Raw genomic sequence first — 25,899 nt, 5'->3', positions numbered from 1 at the left:
ATGGGGAAGGCTTCAGGAGTAAACCACAAGGAAACATTCTGGAGCTTTAGTCCCTAAGACAGTCCTACATTGAATTCACGGCTCACTGGAAACTCCTGTCAGTGCCAAACTGTATAGGTCTCTGCCATTCCTTTGTATTCATCATCTGCATAGGCAACAGCATCCTCTCCATATCATAGTGCCTTGGCTTGGGCATCAGGTAAACAGCCAGGGTACAACACCCATGGTCGACTCTGACTAACGGAAGGCCCTAGAAATATTAGCCAACACACAGGGAAGTTGGTCTGACCTTTCTCCGGTCCTGTACTTTGCAGCAAGTCAAACAGAAAATGGCACAAGGTTTCCGTTTGTGTCTGCACTAACTTTTGAACAAAGTCTGTCGGAAAAATGTCATGTGAAGGTAAACAGCTTGTGCAAATAAAAACAGCTGACTCAGGAGGTCATTACAAGTCCAATCTGTCAGAACACCAGCACACCTCAGGGATAATTTCAACAAAGATATGTCGCAACCTCTTTCCCCCACTGCTGACACTGCACTCTGGGTATTAGGATGGCAATAAGACCTAAACACACAAGTGATTACATCTGTCATTCATCCAGGCTAATAGAGGTTTAAACATCTCGTCAATACAAATGCATATAAAGCTTCTCAATGTTACTCTACACACTTGAGGCAATGCCCACTGTTATTTTTAATATATCAAATGGATGTCAAACCAAGTGTGAAACAATGTAATGGCAAATAGTATAAAGAGATTAGCTTTATTTCTTACATGTTCATTGAAACTAAGTGAAATGCTTCATCTTTTTTGAATTAAACCAGCGAGGACAGCCCACAAGTATCACCATGTTTTTCAACGCTAGCATGCCCAAAACTCACAAGGAGGAGCAGGCACTCAGCTGATGTGAGGAAGACCCTAACCAGGATCAACCCGCGTAAAGCTGCGGTGTCTGGAAACATACCTGGTCGGGTGCTGAGGGATCTGACAGAGATCTTCAGCATCTCTGGAACAGTCCCTATCCCGTAGGCCTCAAGGCAGCCACCATCATCTTGGTACCCAAGAGGGTAACGGTAATCTGCCTTTAATGACAACTGTTCTGTGACACTGACCTCAACAATAATGAAGTGCTTTGAGCAGCCAGCAATGGATCACATTAAACTCTCATGCTGCTGCTACCTTGGACCCTTTCCAGTTCACTTATCGCTCAAATTGGTCCATTGCCAATGTTATAACCTCTGGCCTCCACTCCATCCTGTCCCACCCTGGCAAATGGTACCTCATACACCAGGATGCTCTTCATAGACTTCAGCTCAGTGTTTAGTGCAATCATCCCTCTGAAGCTGGCGAGCAAACTGTCCTGATTGGGTCTCAGTACCTCTCTCTGTAACTGGATCCTGGATTTCTTGACAGAGAAACCGTCGTCAGTCTGTCGTGGCAGAAACACGTCTAGCCCCATCACACTGAGCACCCCAGGGTTATGTGCTAAGCTCACTGCCAGTCATGCTGCTGATGGAAGACTGCACTGCTAGCTCCAAATCAAACTGAATCAAGTTTGCTGATGGCAACACAGTGGTTGGCCTCATCAACAACAGTGTATAGAGAGACGGAGCAGCTGCCTGTAGAATGGTGCAACCACAACTTGAGGCTCGATGTGGACAAAACCAAAGACACGACTGTGGACTTTAAGGTGGTGCAGGTTGACCACTGCGCATACACAGCTAGTAGCACCAAGTTTCTGGGAGTGCACAATAACAGATGATCTCACCTGGTCCCTCAACACCACCTTTTTAGTCAAGAAAGCAGAGACAAGTCTCCACTGCAAGGAGATCGAAATGAACGAGCTTCTTTGCCCCCATTATAACCACTTTTTAAAGGAGTACCATTGAGAGCGTTCTGACCGGCTGCAACAATCCGCAAAACGCTGAAAAGGATTGTGAGAACTGCTGAGAGGATTATCAGGTATTCTCTTCCACCCATTTGAGATATTTATCAGGAGCGCTGCATATGCAGGGCCCGTAGCATTGTCAAGGATCCCTCTGACCCATTCCACAATCTCTTTGACCGCAACCACCAGGCAGGAGGTACCGTAGCACTAGCACAAGAACTGTTAGGATGGGAAATACTTCTTCCCTCAGGGTGAGGGACTACTGAACTCCCTGCTGCCATCGAGGTCTCATTTATGGAGCACAAGTGGTGTTACACTGCTTACTTTTAAAGTTTGTCATAAATGCACCTTAAGTTAAATGTTAATCTTCCAGAATGTATATTATTATTTGTTAATTTATTTGTGGTAATATTACTTGGTGTTGTGTGTGAATTATACACCTTGTGTTGTGCATCACAGTTTAGAACTCCATTGTTTCATCTGGTGGTATCATGCACAGTTGGAAGACAATAAACTGGAACTACCTGTAACCTCTACGTCTTTGGAATGTGGGAGGAAACCGACGCAGGAAGAACGTATAAATCCTTACAGTCAGCAGTGGAAATTGGCGACAGTAGTGCTGTAAAGTGATACGCTAACCACTCTGCTATTGTGCTGCTCATACGGAAACAAAATGATAAAAAAATATTCTCACAATAACCAGGTCAGAGAATATTTAGTGAATATAATCTCTCCCTACCACTAAGACTATGTTAAATATCTAGACCATTATTTTTATAGAAATATGTAGGCTGATCTGATTGACAATTTAATATGGAATCATGGAAGGTTTTTACTTCAATGAACAAAAGAAGTTATACTCCTTGTGTTGTGCACCGATCAACACTGGTGCACCTCAGGGGTGTGTGCTTAGCCCACTGCTCTACTCACTCTACACACGACTGTGTAGCTAGGCATAGCTCAAATACCATCTAGAAATTTGCTGACGATACAACCATTGTTGGTAGAATCTCAGATGGTGACGAGAGGGCGTACAGGAGTGAGATATGCCAACTAGTGGAGTGGTGTTGCAGCAACAACCTGGCACTCAACGTCAGTAAGATAGAAAGAGCTGATTGTGGACTTCAGGAAGGGTAAGACGAAGGAACACATCATACCCATCCTCAGAGGAATCAAAAGTGGAGACAGTGCGCAGTTTCAAGATCAGAGGATCTAACCTGGTCCCAACATGCAGATATAAAAAAGGCAAGACAGTGGCTATCCTTCATTAGGAGCTTGATGAGATTTGGTATGTCAACAAATACACTCAAAAACTTCTATAGATGTACCGCGGACAGCATTCTGACAGGCTGCATCACTATCTGGTATGGGGGTGGGGGCTACTGCACAGAACTGAAAGAAGCTGTAGAAGGTTGTAAATCTAGTCAGCTCCATCTTGGGCACTAGCCTACAAAGTACCCAGGACATCTTTAGGGAGCGGTGTCTCAGAAAGGCAGCGTCCATTAGTAAGGACCTCCAGCACCCAGGACATGCCCTTTTCTCACTGTTACCATCAGGTAGGAGGTACAGAAGCCTGAAGGCACACACTCAGTGATTCAGGAACAGCTTCTTCCCCTCTGTCATCCAAATGGACACTGAACCCTTGAACACTACCTCACTTTTTAAAAATATATAGTATTTCTATTTTTTTGCATGATTAATTTTTATTCGATATGTATACGGCAATTGATTTATTATTATTTTAGTTAGTTTTGTTTTCTGCTAGATTATGTATTGCATTGAACTCCTGCTAAGTTAACAAATTTCACATCACACGCTACTGATAATAAACCTGATTCTGAAACTAGTTTTAAAAATTTTGAGTAATAAATTGGTGCTGTTCGCAATGAACTAATTATCTTCCTATGCAAATCAACAAAAGCTAACTTACATGTATGACACAAAATTATTGAAACATAGAAAACCTACAGCATAATACAGGTCCTTCGGCCCACAAAGTTGTGCCAAACATGTCCCTACCTTAGAAATTACTATGCTTACCCAAAGCCCTCTATTTTTCTAAGTCCAGACATCTTACCAAAGCTGTATGCAGCAAAGGTGAGACTCTAAGATAGAGTGAACAGGTCTGGTCTCATAAGAATCAGCAGGATAAAGCCATTCATTCAGTTTTTCACTCCTTCTCTGCCATTCAATATCACGGCCAAATCCTGATACTCATTGAATCTCAATGATACTTTGCTGCATTAGCACGAGATCCTTCCATTCCCTTAAATATCTCTACCCCTCTTTGCATCTTTCTCTCCCCTCCCCCCTTGTATCTTTCTGTCCTTGCCTCCCCCCCCCATAACATTCGCCCTGTATCCCTCCTCCCCTCTCTCGCTAGCTTACTCAGTAACTGAGTTTCAACTGTCCACCGACTTAAAAGATTTCAAAGATTTCCCATTCTTTTGGGCAAAAACATTTCTGCTCATTTCAGATGGCCCCTTATTTTGATCCTACAGAACTTGCTTCCAGATATCCCTTCAGAGAAATATCACCTACATCTAACCCTGTCTAGAACCACAAGAATTTAGTATGTTTCAAAGAGGTCACCTTCTATTCCTCCAAACTAGAATCAATAAGCCCATGTTGGTAAATATTCCCTCAAAGGTCAAAAAGTGTTGTCATAAATGGTGTTTTCTGTTTTTTTTTTACATATTACTCATTGTTAGCTTAATATTACATCTTTTGAGGTTGCTGCTCAGTCTACTTAGGCAACTCTTCATCTCATACCTTCACAATTTGCTTAGTTTCAAAGATTAGCTTTATTTGTTAAAACATAACAGTTGAATGCATTGTTTGCATCAAATCAGCGAGGACATGCTGGGTGTCCCACAGGTGTTGCCACACTTCCAGCGCCAACATAGCCTGCCCACAACTTCACTAATCCCAACGTGTACGTCTTTGGAATGTGGGAGGAATTCTGAGCACTCAGAGGAAACACGTGCAGTCGCGGGGAGAACGTAGAAACTCCTTACAGTCTGCAGTGGGAACTGAACACCAATCAGCGATTGTGGCAACTACTATGCCACCCAAATAGTAAGAAACTAGTATCTGGTTGGATTAACTTAACTCACCAACTCACGTGCTTGGAATATGGATGAAAATTGAGAGGAAACCGACTCAGTCACAGAGAGAATGTGCCAATTTCACATAAGTATCGCTGGAGATCAGGACTGAACCCGGGTCAATGGAGTCACGAAATAGATATTCAATGATCCGCACCATTGTGCCTTACATGATGGCACATTTGAGGCAGGACTAAACTTTTCTTCGGAGTGGTGGAGGTCCAGTGCAAATCTGAGAGAGGTTTATGAGATGATGAGAGGCATAGATAGAGTAGACAGGGAGCATCTTTATCCCGAGGGTACATATGTCTAATACAGGAGGGCATGAATTGAAGGCGAGAGGGGATGTGAGGGGCAAGTTGTTTCTCCTCCCCCCACAGAGTGGTGGATGTCTGGAATGCACTACCTGGCATGGTGGTAGAGGCTTTTAAGAGACGTTTAGATCGGCACATAAATATGAGGAAGATGGAGGGATATGGACATCATACACGTAGGAGGGATTAGTTTTTTTGGGATTTTTAATTTAAGTTTTAGCTGGTTCAGCATAACATTATGGGCCGAAATCCTGTTCCTGTGCTGTACTGTTCAATGTTCTAAATTATGACATCCTGACACTTTCTGAAATGATTAACAGACATCTATTGGCACAAATATACGTACATTTAAAAATGGTATTTTATTATTTTTTCTCTGCTCCCTCCAACAGGAGTTACACTATTGTTTGTTTCTGATAAACTGATTATTGTCAATGTCCCTACACTGCACTATAATTTCCCGTTAACATTCTAAAATTCCCCTGAAGAGAACACCCCCCCCCCACTCCTTTTCCACCACTACACCTACCCAGATTCCAGTGAAACCTCTGCAACACAAAAGCCACCTCTTTCCCCCAGCATTGGTCCCAAAAAACGAAAACCATTTTCCCGTCAATCTTTGACTTCAGCATTAAAACTCTGACGCTATGCTACTTTGCAAGTGGCTTAAGCAGTGATCCCATGATAATTACCTTTGTGATTTCTCTTTTTAAAAAAATTGAGAAGTTGCTCATTTTCCTTCAGCAGGACTTTACCCCATGCCTGTGGTTTCCCCACAGCACACAGAAATATATACATCTTCACAAAGTACACTGCAGATGCTGTGGTCAAATCAAGACGTACAAAAAAGCTAGATGAACTCAGCAGGTCGGGCAGCATCCGTTGAAAGAAGCAGTCAACGTTTCAGGTCGAGACCCTTCGTCAGGACTGAGTCTCGACCCGAAATGTTGACTGCTTCTTTCAACGGATGCTGCCCAACCTGCTGAATTCATCCAGCTTTTTTGTACGTCTTGATATATACATCTTCTACTGCTGCGGTGTTGGCCAGCCCAGAGATGCCCTAGCACTGGGCAAACACAGTCTTCAGGCTATATAGTTCCCCATCATTACGAGATTCCTTGTCATTCCCAAGTCAAATCGTCTACCACATCATGGTGAGGTCGTCATTCACTCACCCCCCCTTGCAATCTCTGTCCACTTATGTTATAAGAACCCTGTATGCACTGGACAAGTGCAACAGGGTTCTCATCTTTTGTATCCCCATATCATTCACTTAGTCATATCTCTTCTATCATTCCTGACCACCCAGTTCTACTGCACTTTATCCAAGGGGTTGATCAGTCTCTTGAAACAAAGTGCACTGACTGCTTCCTCCCTCCCTTGTGCATTATGGCATCCAGATTTCTAACTGAGCCGAGTTACTCTAGTTGTAGGTATTCCTTGCAGTTGTAAGCACATGAATTATAAAAATTTCCATCAGCTCTCAGTTACTGCAGCTAAAACATCTCGCCTGCTCCCAACACCTTAAGCTCTTTAAATATCTAGTCAGCTTGTTGCCCCCGTCTCACGGAATGTCTTTACTCAAAGTTCACAGTAAATTTAGTATCAAAGAACATGCATCACCACATATGTCACCATGAGATATTTTGCATTCACATGAATCAAAATACAAAATTTATTAAAAACTATACATAAAGACCGACTAACAATGTGCAAAAGACAAATTGCGCAAAAAAAATACTGAGGATGAGTTATCGGGCCTTGAAAGTGAGTCTGTAGATTGTTGAATCAATTCAGAGTGGAGGAGAATGAAGTTATCCAGGCTGGTACGGGTGCTTGATGGTTGTAGAGTAATAATTGTTCCTGAACCTGGTGGTGTGGGTCTCAAGACTCCTGTAAGTCCTTCCCAGTGGAAGCAGTGAGAAGAGAGCATGGCCTGGATGCTCAACAAATACACGCTGTGTAAATACTGCTCTCTCCCTCTCTAAAGGATATTTGTGATCAAGGGCATACGACAAAAGCTCCATCAGATTGATTCAGTTCTTGGTTGCAATCGGGGGGACGGGGAGGGAGGTTCATCCCATGAGGAACGATGGGTGCACACTCACAAGTTCAGCAGAATTACAGGTCATTGCACAGAAACACTCCGAATATTTTTTTTTTGAGAACTTGAAAGAGTAGATGAAATGATGGTTTTTTCCTCCAGCTGGTGGTTTTGAACCAGGAGTTGCAGTCTCAGAATACTGGATCAGTTTTTAGAAACAGAAAACCTACAGCACAATATAGGCCCTTCAGCCCACAATACTGTGCTGAACATGTATTTATTTTAGAAATTACCTAGGGTTACCCATAGCCCTTTATTTTTCTAAACTTTTCTCTTGATGAAGTTGGGGGGGAAAATTGGCTGTACCCAAAAGGATAATGAGCTACCCATGAGTGCTGTGGAGGTTTAGTCACTGTGTATATATGTCCTTTCTTATAAAAACAGTATAATTTATGCTCAGTTTACATTGCCTTTTGAATACTGTTGAGTACATGATGTGGCTGCAAATAAGCTTTCCATTGTACCTATACATACATGTTGTGGACATGACACTAAACTCAAACGTGACTAGACAGTTATCGGGAGGGGGGGGAAGGGGGGTTGTTACTGGATATTATGAAAATTCAGGGGAATTGGTTAGTGTAACAAAGCACATTGAAATAAAAGATTAGCCACGGTCTTACTGACGTAGGCACAGGGCCTGTATGGCCTGATCTTCTTTTAATGTTCTAGAGTTATTTCGCCCATCACTATTAAATGAATATTACTTAGATTGGTGGTGTTGTGGATGGCATAGACGGACTAAGAATACATCAGGATACAGATCCATTGCAGATATGATTCAAAGATTTAAAGTACATTTATTATCAAAGTATTTATGCAGAATACAACCCTGTGATATGTCTTCCCACAGACAGGCAAAATACAGAGAAAATCCTGGAATGCATTTAAAGAAAAACATCAAACCATTCCCCCGATCTGCAAAAAAAGTCAAGAAACACAGAATATAAAACAAATCGAAAGAATCCAGGCATATTCAGTTCAATTTAAATTATGGGCTGAGTGCGGGCCAGTGGGACTAGGTGAGAGTAAGCGTTGGCATGGACTAGAAGGGCCGAGATGGCCTGTTTCCGTGCTGTAATTGTTATATGGTTAATTCAATCTACCTCTGTCATTTGTTATCTGCAGACCGCCCTGGACGGCAGATGGAGTTTAACCTGGCCAAATGAGAAGGGTTGCACCTTGCTAGGTCAAATGCAAAGAGACTGTACACTATTACGGGCAAGATCATTATCAGTGTTGATCAACAGACTGAACTTGGGGTCCAAGGTCATAGCTCCCTGAAAGTGGCTCCACGGGTATTTGATAGGGTGGTTAAGAAAGCACAGAGCATGCTTGCCTTTATTAGTTGAGCATCTGAGATCAAAAGTTAGGATGATAAATTCCAGCTTATAAAACTCTAGTTAGGCCGTATCTGGAGTACTGCATACAGTTTTGGTCATCCCATTACAGGAAGGATGTCAAAGTTTGGAGAGGGTGCAGAAAAGGCTTACCAGGATGTTGCCTGGATTGGAAGGCATGTCTAGTAACAGCTTGGACGAACTTGGGTTGCTTTCTCTGGAGGTGTGGAGGCTGAGGGGAGACCTGATAGCAGTTTATAGGATTATGAGAAGCATAGATAGAGTAGACAGAGATTACCTTTTTAGTTCCCTCCCCCCCCACCCCCAGGGGATGAAATGCCAAATACCAGACTATATTTATTTAAGGTGAGAGGGAGTAATTTCAAAGGAGATGTGAGGAACAGGCTTTTACAGAGTGGTGGGGGTAGTAGCAGAGGCAGAAATGGACTTTAAAGAGTTAATTAGATGGGCACATGAATGAGAGAAATGGAAGAATATGGATGTGTAGGCAGAAGGGATTCATTGTCTTTCGATTACTAATTAATTGGTTTGGCATAACAGTAGGCTGAAGGGCCTGTTCTTGTGCTGTACTCCATGCTTTAGGAATGATTTACCCAGCGTGTACACAAGTAAATAAAGTTGGTTATTTCCTAATGGACATTTTGGCTTCATGTACACCAGTGTTAAGTTCCAATTGTCAGATTTAGTCATGATAACTTTTAACTTCACTTTCAAATGGAAAATATTCCTTTCACAAGTACAAAATAATAAAATCTGTTCACATTTCTGATGTATCATAATCAACATCAATACACACTACAAAATAGATGCAACACATGAAATTAAAAGTCAAACTGTAACAAGGTTAAACCAGCATTAAGTTTATACCCCTCAGGACATTTTTAAATGTAAAATAATTTTTAAGCCAATGTACATAAATCTTCAAGCTAATTTTAGATTTACTGAGGGGAACCTATTCATAATTTTTTTTAACTGGCAAATATCTTCAGCTACATTAACAATTCCAGTACTGATGGTTTTAGTTTGAATGGCTAATTTAATGAAGCAAGCTTCTTCCCGGGGAGTCTCAAGGTGCAGCTACATCAGTCTGTGAACAATTTTAAACAGGATATTCCTATTTTCTTGTCATCTCCTCGCAAACAGTTAATATTCCAACAATCACTATTCTGCACTTGTAGTATAGCCTCATTTCCACGGTCAGTACATGACCTAAACCCAACGGACAGTTTACAATCCATTGTAACCTTCTGCCTGAATTTCACAAAAAGATACTACTTTGTTTGCACATAATAAACACCACCAACAGCATCAAGACAAAATCTGCCATCTTCGTGCACAATCCCATCTTTTCCCTAAAATGGACTAAACTCACAGGAACACAAGAATTTTGCAACAGAGGATCAAATTGTCCTTCATTCCACATCAGTGATGTGCGGAGTATTAAGAAGTCAATGCAAGATATTCCTAACATCAGTTTCCAACGGGAGTACACACTGAATTAGCGCGTGGCGTACAGGTTAAATTCCAAACATTCTCACTGCCACTTGCATCTATCAGGTCCAGTTCCGGATCAGCATGATAAGTTGAAACTAGACTGTCAACGCCGAGTTGTTCTCTTGAAATATAGTTAAGCCCGCTCCTTACCCGTAAATCACCATCTGTGAAAACTTCATTGTCAGGCAAACAAGCAATCAGAATCCTGTTGCATTTAAGGCTCTGCAGATGCATGGTTTCGCTGGTCACAGCTTGAACAACTGCAAAGGAGTTTCAAGGCTGCTGATCCAATGTGATCGTTATGACTTACAAGCTGCCGTGCACTGCTCTGGCTTATATAGAATTGAGTGATTACTCTCCGGAGATTTCCACTGTGAGACAGCAAATTCTTGAACAAAACCAGCAAGTTCCAACTGGGACAAAATGAACTTCGAATGGAAAGTAGTGACATCAGCACACGGTCAGATATCTATGCTAATCAGCTTGGCTTTGCACGGGAAGATGGAAAAAACAGCTGATGCTGCCCGGCAGCTGTGTTATCATTGGTTCTGCACATAGTTTCCATCAGCAGTAATTCCATTTAACACCCACTTGATTTCAATGGCTTGCCTGAGATGGAAAATTTTACACTGTGAAAGGAACTGTTAAATAGTAACAGAACTGACTCATTAAACTGTGTGAAGATATTAGGGAATGATAGAGGAGGTAAAAAGGAACCCTTTGATCTCCTCTGCTCTCCCTTGCCATTCACACCACCACTTGAATTTAGCCACCTCTACCAAAACCGAAAATAAGCCGTTACCAACATTGCCTGTTCCATTTATAAATTTCACAGAATTGATTGGCCAAAACAGAATCACGCAAAGGCACTATTATGTTACTGTTAGTGCATACCTACCGGCGATCTGCTGCATGTGAAGGTGTCAGCAGATCCCAGCTATTCTGCCAGCTCCAAATCACGTTTCAGCCAAGGAATATTAAACTCTTTTTTGGTGCCTTTGGGTGGAGGCCAGCAACATCATGAAGAAACCCACCCACCCTGCTCACCATCTGCTTGTCCTACTTGCAGCGGGGACGAGAACCCAGGTAGCATCCATACCAGGACCACTAGACTCAACCAGAAATGTTAACTGCTCCTTTCTCTCCACTGATGCTTCTTGACTGCCTGAGCTCCTCCAACACTGGGGGAGGCGAGAAGTGGCACGGTAGCGTTGTGGTTAGCACGACATTTTACAGGGGCCAGGGTTCAATTCCTGCCGTTGCCTCTAAGGAGTTTGTACCTTTTCCCCATGACTGTGTGGGTTTCCTCCCACAGTCCAAAGACATACCGATTGGTAGATTAATTTGTTATTGCAAACTGCCCCAGAACTTGGCTAAGATGAACTTGGGGGATTTGCTGGGAGGACAGTTTGAAGGGCTGAAGGGCCTATTTCATGCTATAGCAATGAAATAAAAATATTGCTTTCCCCAAGCAGTATGGCTGATCAGCACCTTCACTTACTAACTCACCCCTCCATATACCCCACCACCACTACTTCATAATTTCCTGTCAGTCACCTATATACAGACACTCCTGTGCCTAGCATCACTTTATGGATATACAATCAACGCATACAAGCTATCTTATGTATTTATTATTTATTGTTTTTTATTATTGTGTTCTTTATCTGTTTTTTTTGGTGGTGAACTGCATCTAGAGTAATAACTACCGTATTTTGTTCTCCTTTACACTTGCATACTGGAAACGACATAAAATAATCCTGAACCTCATTTCAAAGTCTCCAAGCACAAAACAAGCAAAGGGCACGTGGGAAGGGGGAGGTGATGAGGGAGAATTACAACTGGAACTAAGCAAGCTTACTGACACACACAGAAGTGACTCCAAATGATGAAATCGGGAGCAAAGTTGCAAACTGTTGGAGCTCTGTGGGTCAAGAAGTGTCCGTGGAGACAAAGAAATGGTTGACATTCCAGGTTGAGGACAGAGAGTGGAGGGAAGATGGCCAGTACAAGGTGATGAGAGGGAGTGGGGGGTGGGTGGTGTGGCAGAGACTGGTGTTGGTGACAGGTGGAATCAGGAATGGAGGGGGTGAATGATGAGCACATTTATTGATCGAGGTTGGTGGGTGAGAGGTGTAAACAAATAAGGGAAAATATGGGGCAGATGTTGCCAGGTGGGAAGAAGTGAAGAGGTGGGGGTGTGAGATTGTAAAGTGGCAAGTGGAGACAGATAGAAAAGAGATGATCTGCAGTTGGGAGACTGGAAAGGAAGGGGAGGACAAGGAAGAAGCAACCCAGGTGGATGAGTAGGTGGGAACCAGATGGGGGAGGGTGACAAATCTAGTCAGTGTTAGCAAAATGGAATTGACAGTGTATTATTATCACATGTACAATGAAAAGTTTATACTGCATACTGTTCATATAGATCAGATCATCACACAGTAAATCAAAGTAAAACAATAACAATGCAGAATAAAATTTAACAGCTACAGAGATAGTGCAGTGCAAGTAAACAATCAGGTACAACATCCCAGTGAGACAGATAGTGATGCCAAGTTTCCACCTGATCATACTAGTGAACCATTTAATAGCTCTACTGGGGTGGGGTAGAAGTTATCCTTATGCATGATGGTACTGGTTTTCAGGCTTTTGCATTTTCTGCCCAATGGAAGGTGGTAAAGGATGAGGAGTCTGGAAAGAAATGACGAATGAAAAATGGAATTTCTAGTGGAGGAGAGGGAAAAAAGTACTAGGTGGGATGGCCAACTTCAACAACTTTGCACAAATCGACATTGTCTGTAAAGCTACAATGTGCCTACTAGGTGCTGTCCCTTACAGTTACTATGGAGTTTAGTTGGATCAGTATGGTTTAGTTGGAGGCCCAAAATCAGCCCAAAGACAAGTCAGAGCGGGAGTGAGCGAGCGATAGAAAACAAACTTTAGGGAGTTGGAAGGGTCAACTCTCGCGAGCTGGGCAGAAGTGTTCAGCGAAATGACAATCCAATCTTCAATTGCAGTAGATAACCAGGCAAGGGCCCTATGGAATTGAGAATACCAGATACTCACCACATTCTGTGAGTAGTGCCTATAACCACACTAATGGAATCATCACGATATTGTCACCCAAGAAGTTGACAAATATTCGCCACCAAATCAACAGATGCCGCGTGACCTGCCAAATTCCTCCAGCAGGGTTGTTACCCGAGTTCAGTATCTGCAGTCTTCTCGTCTCCACTGACGCCACCATGCCCCTAAAAAGGACTTTATATGCATTAATAAGATTGCTCCTCATTCCTATAAACACTAAAGTGCTTATAGTTCATTTAACTGCTTGTGACAAGACAGACCTCTCAGCCTGGAATTAGCCCACCAGAGCCATTTTGGATTACTTCCAATATGCCAGGTATCTTCCAACAAATTGCTGCACTTGTCTGCCAGCTAATATTTTGCAATTCACGTACAAGAACACCTATGTGTCTCTGTACTGTGTGCGCGCCCTTAAATCTCGGTGAAGTTGTCGGGTGTCGTCATGACAAGCTTTTTGCACCGATCTTTTTGGTGATTGCTCATCATACGGCGTGTCTTGGGCATCAGAAACCTGATCATCCCATCCCTCTCCAGGTTTTTCTTTTTGAGGTCGAGTTGACACTCAACCCAGGCATGGATGGAGAGCGTGCAAGGGAGCTGGCTGGATTCGAACTCGGGACCTCTCGCCCCAAACCTCCAGCACTGATACCACTATGCCACCAGTCTACAATTGCTCTCCATTTACATAACAGATAGCTGTTTGATTCCTTTCAAAAATGAACCATTGTGGTTGTTGAAAATCAGAAAGGAAACCCAAGAAAATCGTGATCAGGAAGAATAAAGGTCCCTCTTTGACTTAACATCTTCCAAGATGACCACAACCTTGTCGTGGTTTGGAGTTTGTGTGCCTTAATGACCCAAAGAGTTATGCTGACTGGAGTAAGGGCTTTTTGCTTTAGCTCTTGGTAGGCTCACTAAGTCAAACAGGTCAAGGGTTGAGGGACAGACAAAGAGTGATCCACCAGTCCTACAGGTTCGAGTGTTCAACTTAGGGCTAAAAACCCTGATTGGTAAAACAAAATTATTATGGAAACAACAATAAAGAATCCTTCTACATCTGAGTGCGACGGTATTCCTGAGTCTTCACCAGGGCTTGCATGGCTGACAGTTGTGAAAACTGAGAGGAAGTTACTGGTACAATGAAGGAAGTCCTAAACACGACTAAGACCATTTGAGGAACCTCATTTCTGCCCTAAACCTCATTAGCACAACAGGGAAGTAAGTTTAACTTAAGACAAGTGCCAAATTAGATCTGTCAGGCTAAATAAACAAAGTTCAGAGACATGCCATGCAATTTATTGTTTTGAGGCAGCAGTACAGTGCAATACACAAACTATAAATTACAATATATTAAAAATAAAATTAAGTATTGCAAAACAAGAGCAAAAACATTGAGGTAGAGTTCATGGTTCACTGTCTTCTTCCCCTTTCCCACCTTCTTATTTTGGTTTTCCCCTGTCCCTTCCTATCCAGTGCTGAGAAAGGGTCTTGGCCCCAAGTTCAAACACTTATTCATTTCCATTAATGCCTCCTGACTTGTTGAGATCCTCCTACATTCTGAGTACATTGCTCTGGATTTCTAGTAACTGCAAAATCTCGTGTTTTTTGCCCATTCAGAAATCTGATGGTGAAGGAGAAGGTGTTCCTAAAACTTGTGTCTTTAAGGACTTGTACCTCCTCCCTGATTGCATGGGATAATGGCCACAACCCCGGTACACCACTTCGAAAGACAGGCTAAACCAGGTGAGGGCTGCTGGTGGCCTCATACCCTGGTACGAGAGACACTTCTTCCCTTCCACCATCAGATTTCTGAACAGACAGGTGGCATTAATGGAAACAAATAAACATTGGCATTTGGGCTGAGACCCTTTATCATGACTGGAAAGGAAGAGTGAAAAAACAAAATAAGGTTCGCTGGGAAGTGGGGGAGGCAGAAAGAAAGGGGAAAATGACCATGAACCCTAGCATGTGAAGCCAGCTCTAGCAGACTGGGCAAATGGAATCCAGTGAGATCCCCAGTTTGTGATGCTTGTTCATACCACTGGACCTGGATTTTTGAAGTCAAGAGAGTGGAACTGCCCCAGTTGAAAGGCTTTTCCACTTTAAAAACTCACCCACACAGGTTTCCTGTCATTGTGAGACACAATGGACAACCAGCACCTCCTCCCTGACAGTAGCAATGAGAAGATGGCTTGTCTTGGGTGGTGGGGGGGGGGGGGGGTCCTTAATGGTGGATGCCACATTTCTGAGGCAATCACCTTTTAAAGACTTCCTCTATGCTGTGGAGGCTGGCATCCATGACAGAACTGGCTGAGCTTGCAACCTTCTGCAGCTTTTTCCAATCCTTCGCAGTGGTGTCTCCATACCAAACAGTTTTGCAAATCAGTCGGAATGCTCTCCATGGAATAGGATGGCCTGCCACTTTAATAAAGGCAGCATCGTCAATATAAACACTGGCTAGATTTGAAGGAATTAAATACAGCAATCACATTGGTATGCAGGGCATATGTATATGCATACTTGTGGGGTGAGATAAAAAAATCATGAAATTGATCTTGTCACGTTTCACAAATTAAGAAGGAAATGTAAATGCACAGAGGAACAAGCTCAAAAATATGCTCGACCTTGCCAGTAGACAAGCTTCTATTTGACTCACTTCAATAAAAATATGGAGCTGTATGTTAGTCATGCTTCCTGGTGGTGATAATTTCCCAAATATGACACTTCAAGTAACAAACGCTGTTCTAAAGATATCACTGACTTTTGTGGCAGACCCTGCTTTGAAAGTTATTGGAAAAGAGTATCCAGTAATGCTTTCCCATGAAATCCTCTGATCACTGACACATCAACGCCAAGTTGGTGTGGTCTTTCACTGATTCTATTGTGGTTATTATTCTATTATGGAATTAATGGGCATCCTCGCAAGAAAACGAACCTCAGGGTTGTGTACGGTGACATGTACTTTGATAATAAATTTGCTTTGAACGCCACTTTTTGTAGAGAAACCAGCGGCTTTGTTTCCAGAATCTCTACAAGACGTTTGTATGTTCTCCCCATGGGTTTCCTCTGGACGCTCGTTTCCTCACACAGACCGAAGACGTACCAGTTGGTGGGTTAACTGGTCATTGTAAATTGTCCTGTGATTAGGCTGGGATTGAACTGGGGGTTTGCTGGGCTGTGCAGCTCGAAGGGCCAGACGGGCCTATTCCATGCCCTTCAGAGGAACTCTGCTCCCACATGCCTCAGTGCTGTTGTTTGTTCCTCAGAACGACGAATATTGTACATCAAGAGTAACATACACAAAATGCTGGAGGAACCCAGGTTAGGCAACATGCTAGGAGGGTTCTGATGAAGGGTCTCAGGCTGAAACATCGACCCTTCATTCCTCTCCATAGATCAGGGGCCCCCAACCTGGGGTCCATGGTCCCCTAGAATTTGAGAACCCTGTCACAGATGCTGCTTAACATGTTGAGTTCCTCCAGCATTCTGTCTCGGTTACTCTGGATTGTCAGCATCTGCAGAATCTTGTGTTGATCGAAACATGATTTTATAGAACAAAAATGGATTTTGCTTAGATGGACCCATTCTGCCTGGAGCTCTTTCCGTTCTTCAGCACATAGCTGGTCTGGTAACTACACAGCACGACAACTTAGTAAATAATATGGCTTCAAGACTAATTGGCTTGATGACTTCTTTCAACATTTACCAATTCAGTGCTGTGCTGTTGCCTGCTCTGTGGTAAACTCCTGATTATCACCGCCACATTTTTAGAGAAACATTCAATGCCCGTTTGTAATTTAATTCCTTATTTGATAAGATGCAAGACTACCTGCAGGTTTCATTCAGCTTCAACAGGGCTGAAAATACATGATGTGAGTGAAAACAGAAGGATTTCATGACTTTGATATTTGGCAGGGGCACTGGTGAGACCACGTGAAGTGTGATATGTTCATTTCTCCCCCCACTGTTTACTGATTTTGTGAAGGATTATGGTGTTATGCTAACTGAATAGGAAAATGATGTTTGCCATCGCTGGCAACCCAGATAGAGTAATAAGATTACTATTCTGTCTAGAAATCAAACTTCAATCCACCACTTCCACTGGCAGCTTCTTCCACACTCCCACTGTCCTGTGAGGAAAGAGGTTACCCCTCGTGCTTCCCTTAAATATTTCATCTTCCACTCTTAACCCATGACCTTTAGTTCTTGTCTCACCCAACTTCAGAGGAAAAAATCCTGCCTGCATTTACCCTAGCTATCCCTCATAATTTTCAATAGCTCTATCAAATCTTCCCTCAATCTTGTACGGTCCAAGAAATAAAGTCCTAGCCTATTGAACCTTTCCCTGTAACTTAGGTCCACAAGTCCCAGCAACATCCTCTGCGGTCTTTCAATCTTATTGATATCTTTGGCCCATCTAGTCCATATGGACTGTTATTCTGCAATAGCCCTCCATAACCCTCCCATCCATGTACTTATCCAAATTTCTCTTAAGTGTTGTAATCAAACCCACATCTACCACTTTCGCTGGCAGCCGATTCCACACATTGAGTGAAGAAGTTCCTCCCTCATGTTCCCCTTAAATGAGTGCTTTGAGTTATCATTCAGCATTGAGCTGGGCAATGGCAAGATGGCTTTAAAACAAAACACTGTAGAAATTCAGTGGGTCAGGTAACTCTGTGGAGGCAAAGGAAGTTGCTGGTTCAGGTCAAGACTCTGCATCGGATGTACATAGTGCTCCAGATTCCATCATCTGCAATCTCTTGTCACCATGGTAACACCTGTTCCACACTTATGCATGGTTAATATCCCATCTACAGCAGAGGCAAATAAATCCCAACTTGGGCTTGCTAGTTCATGGATCAGGGCAATCCTCATCTTCTGTCTTGTTGGTGACATTTAGATGGATTCCAAAATGCTTCATACTTACCTAGTTTTGACCTAGGAGGCCACATATGCTGGTTTAGACCCTGAACAGTTCAACGGGTCACACAATTGGATCAGAGCAAGCCCAGCCCACAAACTTGGCACAGAACCTCTAACATGTCAAAGTTATTCAACTGTTAGAATTGCCTGTTAAACACTATTGTGTGTTTTGAGTGAACAGTTTTCTAAATAGTGTCAGTTGAGTGTTTGTCTTCAAAAAAGAGTGCTTTTTGTTGCTGATAGTTGCCGAGAAATAAATTTCATGACATATGCTGGTGATAATAAATCCGATTCTGATTCTGAAGACAATTCCAAACTCTTTTGCTCACTGTGATTTCAAGCATTCAGGCCTGTAGATACCAGAAATAGTTGGGAATAATTTTACTACTTCAAGTTAAGCATGACAAAGAATTTGAAGATATTGACAATCATCATGAATGTTACAATTAAAAAGATATGGAGGATCCAATTGCCGATAGCATTGCATGAAGGCTGAAAATTATCTACACTAGATGTTTGCGCTGATTTTGTTCACTTTACAGTCAGAAGAATGCGACGTAGATGAATTCTTCCATTTACGAGTATTAAGAACTAAAACAGCTTTATAGTACTGTATCAGTAATGGTAGTGTTACAATTTGTTCGGCATTTCATTTAATTACATAATTTATTACCGTTTGTCTTTATGCCTCAAACATACTGGGGTAGCTGCTTAATTGGGCCAAAATGTACCAGTCCCGATCTGTCCCAATTAACTTAAGTCCAGAGTATCTGCAAATGGCATCAAAGGATCTGGATCAATGCTGGATAAATGGAATGGATATACAAATCAACCATGATGTAACTCCATAAGCTAAATGACAGAACCTGTTCAAAAAGCTCAATATCCTGGTAATGTAGAACTTCTCTGGGTACATCTACCCAGCATGTTTATCCTAATATTCAACCTGAAAAAGTGTGCAGTGATTCACTTTGGAGGATTGAATTTGAAGGTGAAATACAGGGTTAATGCCAGACTTTAAGGAAAAGAGGGATCTTGAGGTCAACAAGATGCCATGCAAGTTGACAACATTGTTAAGAAGGGCTTGAGGTGTGCTTCCTTCATTAGTCGGGGGACTGAGTTCAAGAGCTGCAAAGTAATGTTGCAATTCTATAAAACTGGTTGGACCACACCTGGAATATTCTGTTCAGTTCTGTTCACCTCATTGTAGGAAAGATATGGAAGCTTTAGAGAGGGTACAGAGGAGATTAACCAGGATGCTGCCTGGATTTAAAAACATGTCTTATTAGGATAGGTTGAATGAGGTACGCTTATCTCTTTGGAGCAGAGGATGATGAGAGGTCATTATCAAAGGTGCACAAGACGAGAGCACAGATTGAGTAGATAGTCAGACTCCCCCCCCCCCCACCCCCCCCAGAGCAGAAGTAGCTAATTCAAGAGCATAATTTTACAGTGATTGGAGGGAAGTATGGGGGAGGATGTCAGAAGCAAGTGATTTTTTAAACTGAGCGGTGGATGTCTGAAGCATTTTGCCAGAGGCAGATACATTAAGGACATACAAGAAACCTTTAGACAGGATCAAGAATGGTTGGAAAATGGAGGTCTGCAAGAAGGGGTTAGATTGATCTTAAAGTTAAGGTTGGCACAACACCATGGACCAAACGGTTTGTACTGTAATGTAATGTTTTATGTTCTAACAGTTGCTCCATAGTAGAGAGAGTGGGAAGGAAATAAGTGGATATGCTGATGGAATATTTGATCAAACAAGGTTAACCAGGCAGCATTTGGTCTGTAAACTTGGACATCCAACACACTTGACTTGTGTTTGGGACATCCAACACACTTGACTTGTGTTTGGGACATCCAACACACTTGACTTGTGTTTGGGACATCCAACACACTTGACATGTGTTTGGGACATCCAACACACTTGACATGTGTTTGGGACATCCAACACACTTGACATGTGTTTGGGACATCCAACACACTTGACATGTGTTTGGGACATCCAACACACTTGACATGTGTTTGGGACATCCAACACACTTGACATGTGTTTGGGACATCCAACACACTTGACATGTGTTTGGGACATCCAACACACTTGACATGTGTTTGGGACATCCAACACACTTGACATGTGTTTGGGACATCCAACACACTTGACATGTGTTTGGGACATCCAACACACTTGACATGTGTTTGGGACACAAGTCAAAACTGGTTGACCAACTCAGAAAGCAACTCTAGCACAGAAATGGAAAAGGTCTCCTTTCTGTAATACAACCATGTCCACACTGCAAAGGTTGTTCAGCAGTTGTGAATTCGTTTGGGAGATCCAGGGCCCTGAAAAATGCCTTACAATGTGTGTGCTCTCTTCCTTAACCATTGGATAGTTAAGGAAAAACATTACATAGACATGGACAGGAATTTTTCTGTAATCTTATAGGAGGGGGATAAAATCATGAAGGTCATGGATAAGGTGGATTTAGCACTGCCTTTTGCCCAGAATAAAAGTCTAAAACTGAGGTGCATACATTTAACGTGAGACAGGAAGGATTTAAAAAGCGGCCGGACCAGTGGTGGGGGGGGGGGGGGCAACTTTTACTACAGTGGGTGGTGGGTGCATGCAACAAAACTGGCAGAAGCTATGGAGGCAGGTAGAACTACAATGTTTTAATGGGTGCATGGATAGAAAATGGTTTAGACCAGGGGTTCCCAACCATTTTTAAAAAAATTATTAATGCCATGGATTCCTACCATTAACTGATGGGTCCATGGACCCCATGTTGGCAATGCCTGCTAGAGGAATACAGATGGAATACAAGCAAATGGGATCTGCTCAGATAGACACCTTGGATGTCATGAATGAGCCGGACTGACAAGCCTGTTTCTGTGCTGTATATCTGACCCTGGAAACGAGGTTCACAATCCATTAAAAAACACACAATTTATCTTTGGAAACTCGATTTGTTGAATGAAACGGATGTCACATTCACATTCTGATTCTGAATTTGCACACATTGTCCCACTATCAACAGAAGAAAAGTAGGGGTACAAAACTGAAACAAACAATTGCTGCCTCTTTCCATGCTAAATGCTGATGCGAGAGTGAGAGAAGCCACTATGAAAGTGAAAGACCAGCTCCTACATTTCTGCCCTTCATTTATAAGCACAATTTTCCTACAGGATTATCGCTAGAGACATTATATATTATGGAAAAATCCAATCTGTTTACAGATATCTACACAGCCAAGTTTTACATTTTCTTTGTTCAGTTGTCAACTCTTTAGAAAGGGTGTTAACTGATAAAGGTGGTTAACTTCAGATGAGATTTAAGTGGTGTGTAGGAGAGAGGGAGGGGAGTTCTGATGTGATGACACCGAACTAAACTGATCTGTGATTTGTACTTTGACACTCCTACTGATCAACGCAAATCTGTCAAGAGATGATACAAAGACCAGTCTATTAATAATTGGCTTTCAACCAGACTGATACAATACCATTTTCCACTCCTCGTGTTAGCTACTACTGTAAATGGGTTTACATTAACCCAGAGATGGCCATTAAAAAAAAAATCAACACAAAATAATAGGTCAAACATAAAATCATGTTAAACTAATGGTGGCAAGGAAACTGCATCTGGAAGGAGTCACTTCTGCTGTTAAATGATGAAAGGGTATTTCCAAATAAAAATCTAACGCACAAGTAATACTACATTTATAGTATCAAATATCCTTTCCAAAAATAATTTTTGACAAAGGAACATGTATCTGGGTGATTTATGGAAAGAGTGGAATCACAATGTTGACCTGGGTGTTATGATTATATTCACTGATAGTAATGCACAATTGAGAAAATGGAAAAAGTTTCCCAAGGCTCAGAACAAAAAGGAGTTGACTGATGAGAGCTACCAAAACATTCAAATTTTAAACTAATGAGAATTACTTTGATAATGTTGCAAGTTATCTTACAGACAACAATATATGCAGGTTACTTTCCAATTTCCCATATCCAATGGAAACAAAAGCACAAGAGAAATCCCAGCAAACCTAGTAAAGGCGCAAGTTAAACACTGATGAAAACTCACTCTTTTTTCAAAAATATTCTGATGAAGCACCGTTTCTCTCCTTGCAGAAACTGCCTGACATTAGCATTTCCAGTACAGTGGATTCCAACTGATTGGGATACATCACGACCAGTACATTTTAGCCCAATTAAGCGGCTTCCCTCGTTAGTCAAAAGTTTCATGGAAATAGTTAAGGACATAAGAGGCAAACTGAGTAACAAACACGAGGAAATCTGCAGATGCTGGAAATTCAAACAACACACACAAAATGCTGGTAGAACACAGCAGGCCAGGCAGCATCTATAAGAAGAAGCACTGTCGACGTTTTGGGCCCAGACCCTTCGTCAGGACTAACCGAAAGGAAAGATAGTAAGAGATTTGAAAGTAGTGGGGGGAGGGGGAAATGTGAAATGATAGAAGACCGGAGGGGGTGGGGTGAAGCTAAGAGCTGGAAAGGCGATTGGCGAAAGTGATACAGAGCTGGAGAAGGGAAAGGATCATGGGACGGGAGGCCTCGGGAGAAATAAAGGGGGAGGGGGGGTAAGCACCAGAGGGAGATGGAGAATAGGCAGTGTGATGGGCAGAGAGAGAGAAAAAAAACAACTAAATATGTCAGGGTTGGGGTAAGAAGAGAAGGAGGGGCATTAATGGAAGTTAGAGAAGTCAATGTTCATGCCATCAGGTTGGAGGCTACCCAGCCGGTATATAAGGTGTTGTTCCTCCAACCTGATTTTGGATTCATCTTGACAGTAGAGGAGGCCATGGATAGACATATCAGAATGGGAATGGGACATGGAATTAAAATGTGTGGCCACTGGGAGATCCTGCTTTTTCTGGCGGACCGAGCGTAGGTGTTCAGCGAAACAGTCTCCCAGTCTGCATCGTGTCTCACCAATATACAAAAGGCCACACCGGGAGCACCGGATGCAGTATACCACACCAGTCAACTCACAGGTGAAGTGTTGCCTCACCTGGAAGGACTGTCTGGGGCCCTGAATGGTGGTGAGGGAGGAAGTATAAGGGCAGGTGTAGCACTTGTTCCAGGTGAGGCGACACTTCACCTGTGAGTCGGCTGGTGTGGTATACTGCGTCCGGTGCTCCCGGTGTGGCCTTTTATATATTGGTGAGACACGATGCAGACTGGGAGACTGTTTCGCTGAACACCTACGCTCGGTCCGCCAGAAAAAGCAGGATCTCCCAGTGGCCACACATTTTAATTCCACGTCTCATTCCCATTCTGATATGTCTATCCATGGCCTCCTCTATTGTCAAAATGAATCCAAACTCAGGTTGGAGGAACAACACCTTATATACCGGCTGGGTAGCCTCCAACCTGATGGCATGAACATTGACTTCACTAACTTCCGTTAATGCCCCTCCTCCCCTTCTTACCCCATCCCTGACATATTTAGTTGTTTGTCTGTTCTCCATCTCCCTCTGGTGCATCCCCCCCACCCCCTTTCTTTCTCCTGAGGCCTCCCGTTCCATGATCCTTTCCCTTCCCCAGCTCTGTATCACTTTCGCCAATCACCTTTCCAGCTCTTAGCTTCATCCCACCCCCTCGGTCTTCTCCTATCATTTTGCATTTCCCCCTCCCCCCACTACTTTCAAATCTCTTACTATCTTTCCTTTCGGTTAGTCCTGATGAAGGGTCTCGGCCCGAAACATCAACAGTGCTTCTCCCTATAGAAACTGAGTAACAAATTGTGTTTTAAAATATAGAATAAATTACAGCACTACCAGTACTAAAGTACTATAAAACTGTTTTAGCTCCTGATAATTAGGTGAGGAATTCATCCAATGTATGCTAGCATGTTCTTATTACTGACTGTAAACAAACAAAATCGGTGCAGATATCTAGTGCAGATAATGGACTCTCTTCAAAGTGCTTTCATGCTCCAAATCCACATTTTTGTTGTAACATTTAAAATGATTTTCGATACCTTCAAATTGTTTCATTTTCACTCCCAGCTTCTTCTGGAATATCAAAGCCAGAATCTTGAAACCAGTGAGCAAAACAGTTTTGAATTGTCTTACCATTATTTCTCACCACTGACAAAAATAATTGATCGTTGAACATAAACACATACAAATGACGCCATTTAAAATCTGTTCACTCTGAGCACAGTGTAGTCTAACATCCACACAAATGCACAACAGTGGTGTTAGTTAGAAACTGTTTGGCAACAATCTCCTGTCCCAATTATGTGACATAATGTCCCAAATAAATGAAGGGAATCATGACCATTTTCGTGATTAGTTTTTGTTTGTTGAGTTGTCCCAAATAAGCAGCTGCCCAATTAATCAATGGTCCAATAAACCAGAATCCACCGTATTTGTTGGCTCATTTTGTGTTTTACTTTCAAGACCCATTTTCTAATTTTATTTCTAGACTCATTAATTTATTGAGTAACGCCATTAATAAAATATTTAAAAGGCAACGTCCCCAATTTCCCTGGAGAAAATGACAATGAATGGGAACTACTGCACAAAGTGGATCAATAAAGGAACAGTGGAAAATTCCCACAGGAGGGTGGAACAAAAGTGTGAATGTATTGGAATTGGTTTATTGGTGTCACGTGTACCAAGATACAATGAAAAGCTTGTCTTGCATATTGTTCATACAGTTCAGATCATTACACAGTGCAGTGAATTTGAATAAGGCAAAACAACAATTATGTGTAAAAGCTACCAAATAATTTCAGTGCAGATAAACTAGAAAGTGCAAGGTCATAACAAGGAAGGTTGTAAAGCTAAGCGTTCTTTGTGACATACAAGTAGTCCATTCATGACTCTGACAACAGAGGGATAGAAGTTGTCCTTGAAAATGTTGCTTTCATCTCCTGCACAATGGGAGAGAGAAGAAGAGTACTTCTGGAGTGAGTAAGGTCTTTGATTATGCTAGCTACTTTATTTAGGCAAAGTAAGGTATAGAGATGAATGACATAGATAGTCCATTGGTGGGGGGTGGGGCGGAGAGAGAAAGAGGCTGGTCTCTGTGATGTGCTAAGCCAGGGGTGTCAAACTCATTTTAGGTCACGGGCCGGATTGAGCAAAATGCAGCTTTCGTTGCCTCCGTTTTTTCAGCCTGCTCTCATGTGTCTCAGTCTCTGCTATAACTACAAAGTGTTTCACTTTACAAATTCCGTTTCTTATGAAGAAGACTGCCGAGCAAGACTGCCGAATAAACACTAAAAACCCTGAAAACCTGGTACCTGAATAAACTCAGCATTAGCCATATCATACGCCATAGGCGCTTCGATTACTCGGGCCAGCTTTAATAGTAATTAGATATTATCTCGCGGGCCAAAGATAATTCCACCGCGGGCCGGATTTGGCCCGCGGGCCTTGAGTTTGACATATATGTGGTAAGCTGCGCCCATAACCTTCTGCAGTTTCTTTCAGTCACGCACTGTTGTCATACCAAGCCATGATCCATTGAGACAGGACGTTTTCTATAGTGGATTAATAAGAACTAGTAAGGGTTGATTGCCAAATTTCCTTAGCTTTCTGATTAAGTAGAGGCTCTGGGAAGCTTTCTTGGTCTTGA

The 25,899-nt window shown here is 42.4% G+C and overlaps 1 protein-coding gene across 2 annotated transcripts in view; it reads right to left on the bottom strand.

Moving 5' to 3' along the window:
* The window catches only part of LOC140727497 (calcipressin-1-like), an 89,881-nt gene that overhangs the window by 12,251 nt on the left and 51,731 nt on the right, over nucleotides 1-25,899 (bottom strand). Inside the window, exon 1 of one of the 2 annotated variants that reach the window (XM_073044859.1) lies at nucleotides 10,418-10,712. The exons of the other annotated variant lie outside the window; for it this stretch is intronic. Within the exon in view, the coding sequence (XP_072900960.1) occupies nucleotides 10,418-10,501 (84 nt within the window). The 5' untranslated portion in view covers nucleotides 10,502-10,712. Of the gene's footprint in view, nucleotides 1-10,417; nucleotides 10,713-25,899 lie in introns of those variants that run through there. 2 annotated transcript variants of the gene reach the window in all.

Source organism: Hemitrygon akajei, chromosome 5 (genome assembly GCF_048418815.1).
Source record: "Hemitrygon akajei chromosome 5, sHemAka1.3, whole genome shotgun sequence".
In the NCBI taxonomy this organism is placed as follows: Eukaryota; Metazoa; Chordata; class Chondrichthyes; order Myliobatiformes; family Dasyatidae; genus Hemitrygon; species Hemitrygon akajei.
The sequence above is the reverse complement of the archived record's forward strand: the minus strand, read 5'-3'. Positions and strand labels throughout refer to the sequence as shown.